Source organism: Myotis lucifugus, unplaced genomic scaffold (genome assembly GCF_000147115.1).
Source record: "Myotis lucifugus unplaced genomic scaffold, Myoluc2.0 scaffold_115, whole genome shotgun sequence".
Classification (NCBI taxonomy): Eukaryota; Metazoa; Chordata; class Mammalia; order Chiroptera; family Vespertilionidae; genus Myotis; species Myotis lucifugus.
Genome location: NW_005871163.1, coordinates 1,694,000 through 1,700,363, shown reverse-complemented (window position 1 = coordinate 1,700,363; position 6,364 = coordinate 1,694,000). Strand labels below are relative to the sequence as shown.

Sequence of the window (6,364 nt, the reverse complement as noted above, 5' to 3'; positions counted from 1 at the left end):
AGGTGTTATCTCCCGAGGGGTCCAAGCCTGCGAGAAGCCACAGCCCGGGCTGAGGGCCCCCCCCCCCCCCGAGTGCACAAATTTTTGTGCACCGGGCCTCTAGTGGAATATATATATTAGCCTTTTATTATGTAGGATGCATAATGGAATATTATATAGGATATATAATGGGATATTATCCTATATAATAAAAGCCTAATATGCAAACTGTCCCCTTGACTGGGAGTTTGACTGGGAGTTCGACCAGGTGGCAGGGCTGACCGGCCAACCTCCTGCGTCCCCTCCCCCTGGCTGGCTGGACCCCACCTGTGCACAAATTTGTGCACTGGGCCTCTAGATTAGCTATAAAAAAGAATAAAATCTTGCCATTTGTGACAACATGGGTAGACCTCAAAGATATTATGCTAAATAAATAAGTCAGACAGAGAAAGACAAATACCATATGGTTTCATATGTGAAATCAAAAAATAAAAAACTAAACTTATAGATACAGAAAACAGAATAGCAGTTGCCAGAGGTGGGCCCAGGGGATGGGAGGTGGGAGAATGGGTGAAGAGAATCAACAACAACAAACAGCAGATTAAAAACAAAGATTTTAAAAGAACAATCCCAGAGATCTTCTTATAAAAAGAAAACAGATCCCTAGGGGCTACCAAGTTGGACCTTCTGAGTCAGATTCTCCAAGAGTGGGGCCTGGAACTTTTTAACAAACTCCCCAGGGGATTCTTATGAATAGCAGCCAGGTCCAATCTCTCTTCTTTTCCTGGGGAAACTGAGGCCCAAAAAAGCTTTGAGCCAGTCATCAGCTGAACCACAATCAGAAATTAGATCTTTGGACCCACAGTTAGATGTTATTTCCACAAAAAGACCAGGAGCCGATAAGACCCAAAAGAATTGCTCATCATTTTCTTTGTTTGCTTTAATTTTTTTTAAATCAAAGCACACAATTTAAAGGATCAAATAAAAGAAGTTTTACAAGGTTTGTGTGAGAAAACACAGCTCCTTATCCACACCCTGCCATCTCCCCCTCCCCACTTTCAACTCTTAGCTGATTCTTTGGGTATTGAAGGAAGCCAGAATGTCACCCAAAATATGTTTCTTTGACATAAAAATGTTATTTCGAGCTGAAGGCAATTAAGAAGCAGCAAATGCAGGAAGAGCTTTTCTTCCCCCTCTCTCTTTTCTGTCTAAAGGCAGGATATAAATTCTCCTTTTCTTGAGATTGATTCTTATCCTTCCGGAGATACCGCAAGTGAGCCGTACTCCATTAGTTCCCTCCCATTATTTACCTTCCTAGTTTGTCATTTTTGGAAGCCTAAAACTGATTTCCTTTGTCTTGTTATTCCTATACAAATGTGTTCTTTGTTGATGCTACACAAGCCAGAGTTCTAAACCCCTGCTTTCAGCTACTTTTCACGGAGGGTTCTCCCACATAATGTGTGCTGTATATATTAATAAACTGTTTTTCTCTTATTAATTGGTCTAGCTGAAATCCCAAGATGGGTGAAGTTTTGCCTCCCCTATTGTATTTGCTCCCACCCTTGGTATTGTTGCATTTTTACAACAGGCATGCATTGCTTTGTAGACTTGGATTGCCAGGTTTAGCACAGGTCTGGGATGCTGGGCATTGCAGAGTGCCCCAGTGGTCACTGGGCACAGGCCACCAGCTCCTCCAGGGCTTGCTCGCGGCGGTTGCCATGGACCAGCAGCACCTCCTTGATCCGGTCCTGCTGGAAGCCCATGTCGCTGAACTGTTCCCAGAGGCGCAGAAACTCCCCTGCCTGAGGAAGGGAAGGCAGAGAGGGCACTGAGGCTTAGCCTCTACTCTGGGGAGCCCCCTCCCTGGTGTCCTCTACTCCCAGAAAGCTGTGGCCCTCACAGGCCAGGTAAACCTGATCCTGGGCCATACCTGCATTTCCTTTGTACCTGTGAGGTGACATGGGCCAAGGAAGGAGGCCCCAGCCTGGCCACTGACTTGGTCCTGGCTTTACTCCCCCACTCCGGCTCTCTCCTGACTACCTGTGCTTGGGGGCTGGGGCCGGAAGAGGAAAGTCAAATACTGGTGCCCAGAGGATGTGTAGCCCAGGGTCTCTGCCAGGCCCCAAACTCTGCCAAGGTTTCACATAGTACAGCTTTGGTCCCCCTTCCTCCTCTGGCACCAGCACTTTAAACATCCCTGCTTTTCTTCCTTCCTCCTCCTCTATTTCTCCCACCCTTCTGACCCTTCATCAGCCTCTGTGAAGAGTTGCTCTCGAGCCTGAACCAGCTGCTGAGCACGGACAGGTCATATTCATCGGGCACACAGTAGGTACTGCTGGGCCCACAGCTGCCTATATTCTGGATTCCAGATAGACGGCCAACTCCTTGAGCAGAGAGTTCAAGCATCTTTGTGCTGCCTGTGGCTTCTGTCTGCGTGTCTAACAAGGAGAGCGCATTCAATAACACGTGTGCTGACTCAGTTAAATAATACAAAAGCCTTGCCTCTGGTTTCCTCCCCACCTCATCCCCTCACCTTCTGTGCTTCGTCTCCCTGGGCTGTCTGCTCCCCAGGGCTGAGCAAGCAGCTCTCTCCCTGTCACCCCCAGGCTGGCTCTGGCACCGCGTGTCCCTGCACACCAGGCTCATGTGTATACCCCATCCCTTTTCTGCCTCGGGGCTCAGGCAGGTGGCCGGCTGACCTGGCTCTCAGAGAACTGGAACATCTCCATGGCCTCCTCCACCAGGCCCTCCTCGTAGCCCTGCCGCAGCAGCCGATCACAGGCACTAAGGTAGCTGAGAAACTGGGCCAGAAAGGGGCAAAGAAGGAGGGGATAAGATGGGTGGCTCAGTGGTTGAGCATCGACCTATGAATCAGAAGGTCACAGTTCGATTCCTGATCAGGGCACATGCCTGGGTTGCGGGCTTGATCCCCAGCAAAGGGCATGCAAGAGGCAGCTGTTCAATGATTCTCTCTCATCATTGCTATTTCTATTTCTCCCTTCCTCTCTGAAATCAATGAAAACATGTTTGTTTGTTTTTAAAGGTGAATGGCAGGAGCAGTGGATGGGGTAGAGGAGACACCCCAAGGACCTCAGTAAGTCCTGAGCTCAGGCCAGCTGACTAGGCATCCACCACACATGACATGGCCCCAGAAACCCCATGAACAATAGAAGAGAAGCAGAGGCCACCTCTGGAGATCTGTGGACAGGTAGACAGCAACAATCCCCAACTAGGGGCTGGGATCCAGGAAAGGGGCTGTTAGGGTGAGCTAAGGTATTCCCAGAAGCTAAGTGGGGAGTGGGACAGGCCTGCAACACAGGGGTCTCTTCTCACTCCCTACCCACCCCAGCCTACTCACCCTCCCTGGTGAGCACCTACCTGTATGAAGGTGCCATCCATACCTGTATACCCCCACCCCACCCCTAGACACATACATCTCTGCCACCCAGGACTTCATGAGCCCCCACTAAGCAACAGACCTCCATCCATGCTGGAAAGGGGAAGGGACAGAGTGGACCTCACAGGGCTGAAGACCTGTTCTGGTCACTTCCTGCCTAGTCCTCGGGGGCTGCTTTGGCCCTCAGGATGAAGTGCTGCCTCCCAACCAGGGCTCAAAGGCCTGTTCCTGCCTGTCAGTCACCTCTGCTCCTCCCCCAGCCCCCTAGGCCCCTCAGCAAGGCCAGCCTCACTCCTCTTACCTGGGGATCCTCTCTGCCCCGTTTCTAAGGTGCCATGCTTGGTGGCCCCACAGCACATACAACTTTGTAACTGCTCTACTGCCTTTCTCATCTTTCTCATCCACTGGCTTTTTGCTCCATGAGGGAAGGGTTGTGTCACCACTGTGTCCCAGCACCCAGCATGGCAGGCAGAAGGAGCTTGATAAATACATGCTGTGTTTATAACGTGAATTAAGAACCACCTTCAAGGAGCTCACAGCTCAGTGGGGGAGATAAACCAGATACTGGAAATCATGAGGCCCAGACAATCAAAACAGAATTTATAGGGAGTCAGTGTCAAATGAAGTTAGTGCCAGACCATAAGAATTGTGGGTATAAGTGGAGAAGAAAGAGGCTGGGTTTCTGCAGACCTTCAGAGCTAGGCAGGAAGCATGGACCATACACACTAATGGTTTCAGCTTCTGAACCGTCCAAGCACTTGCCCCAGGACACCTAGACCTTGCTCTGAGCACAACTGGAAAACCAGCCAGCCAAGCCCTCCTTGCACACCTGAGGAAACGGAGGTCCAGGCAATGCGGGCAGCTTGCCCAGGGTCCCAGGACTGGGGCCTAGATCACCTAATCTCGAGCTAAGGCCTTGTCCATCGTGGGGCCACTACTAGAGGAGGAGCTTGAGTGTAAAAGTAGACAGAATTCCTGAAGGTGAAAACTGGAGTGGGGGCAACGGCAGATGGGAGATCTCCCTCATCTCTCAGCTCATCCACAGCAATGGATCTTGGCCTTAGTGTTGACTGTAGCTACCTGGGAGTTTTAAAACTACCCATAAACTTCCCGACCAGCATGGCTCAATGGTTGAGTGTTGACCTATGAACCAGGGGGCCATGGTTCGATTCCCGGTCAGGGCACATGCCTGGGTTTTCGGGTTTGATTCTAAGTGGGGGGCATGCAGGCAGCCAATCAATGATTCTCTCTCATCATTGATGTTTCTATCTCTCCCTCTCCCTCTCCTTCCTCTCTGAAATCAATAAAAAAAAATATATATATATATATTTAAAACTACCCATAAACCATTTTTTCTTGCCTCCAGAATCTCTGATCTGGGGGGTGCCGCCTGGGCACTGGACTCTTATAGCTCTCCAGGGGATTCTAATAAGAAGCCAAGGTTGCCCTGACTGGTTTGGCTCAATGGATAGAGCATCGGCCTGCGGACTCAAGGGTCCCGGGTTCGATTCTGGTCAAGGGCATGTACCTTGGTTGCAGGCACATACCCAGTAGGGAGTGTGCAAGAGGCAGCTGATCGATGTTTCTCTCTCATCGATGTTTCTAACTTTCTATCCCTCTCCCTTCCTCTCTGTAAGAAATCAATAAATATATTAAAAAAAAAAAAAAGAAGCCAAGGTTGAGGACCACTTACTCAAGGTAGAGCTGTCCTTAGTCCAGACTACAGGATCCCATGCCAGGCTGCATATCAGAACCATCTACAGGTGTTTGAAAATAACAGGCTCTTGAGGGTACTCCAGAGCCACTGATGGGGACCCTCCCGGGTAGGTCCTGGGAATCTGCATTTGTAAAGATTCTGCTGCTTGGTCAGTTTGGGGGCCTGTGGGACTGTAAAAGCCACCAGGCCTACCTCAGACCCCAGGATGGGGCCCCCACAAGTCTATAAGCACATGTTCCCCCCGCACCCCATTCAGTGAATAGGGAAAGTGAGACTCAAAGAGGCGCCCTGATGTGCCTGGAGTCATATGGCAAGTCTGGGCCTGGCCTATGGGCCCTCACATGTGCCACCCATGTGTCCTGCAGGCAGTCAGTGGGCACTTTGATCCTTGTGGAAGGAAGGAAGGAGCGATGGACAAAGCTTATCTTCTGTGTCTCCTTCGTTCTCCCTGGCTCTTCGAAGTGAAGGTCGCCTGATGTCCTACCTTGTGAGCCGTCTCTGGCCATAACGGATGTACTGTAGTATATATGTTTCAAGAGGAGAAGGAAACTGAACCCAAAGGAGTTTCTTAGTTAATGGAGGAACTTCAGAGAATAGAGAAAAATACTAACTTGGTGCGGGAGGATAGATGAAGTCATCCAATGGCCCTTCAGGCCCACCCCTCGGGGCCTAGCCCCTGACTGCCCAGCGGGGAGGACGGCCACCCAGAGACCCGGCGGCCAGCCAGGTGGTCAGCCTATGTCTGGAAACACAATGTTCCTGATACAGTGGGATTCTTCCAGGCCACCCACAGGGAGGCCAGTGCCTCTGCTGGCTCCAACTAATCTTCAGATCTTCACAGCGACGGCCTGAGGCCTCAGCCTCGTCACCAGTCCTAGAGACTAGGGTTGGGGGGACATGTCAGGGCCCCCTCTGTGGACCTGGCCCCTCACAATCCTCGGTGTAGCTCCTTGGCCATGGTCCTGGCTTTCAGTGGCAGCTGAAGGTGGAGGCAACTTTAGATCTATTCTTAAATCTCAGATGAGCCTGGGGTGCTGCCCTGAAAGGTTCTCACACAGAAAATGAGAGAAAAGCATTGAACAACAAAGATTCCGAGCTAACCAGCCTGTGCCCCCTGCAAAGTGAGGATAGTAACAGCAACCTTGAAGAATTGAGAAGACCTAATTGTATACTCTCAGACTGAGGGACTGGCACAAAAAAAAAGGTGTTTACTAAATATTAACATCCCTAATTCCTGATTGATGAAGGGATATAAAGGTCTGACCATCTCA

General features: G+C 50.3%; 1 protein-coding gene across 1 annotated transcript in view; it reads right to left on the bottom strand.

Moving 5' to 3' along the window:
* Nucleotides 1–924: 924 nt before the first annotated feature.
* Nucleotides 925–6,364, bottom strand: part of UBAP1L (ubiquitin associated protein 1 like) — a 14,987-nt gene continuing 9,547 nt past the window's right edge. The window contains exons 2-3 of the mRNA XM_014459774.2: nt 2,679–2,780; nt 925–1,781 (exon numbers count right to left, since the gene is read on the bottom strand). Coding sequence (XP_014315260.1) covers nt 1,647–1,781; nt 2,679–2,780 — 237 coding nt within the window. The 3' untranslated portion in view covers nt 925–1,646. The remainder of the gene's footprint in view (nt 1,782–2,678; nt 2,781–6,364) is intronic.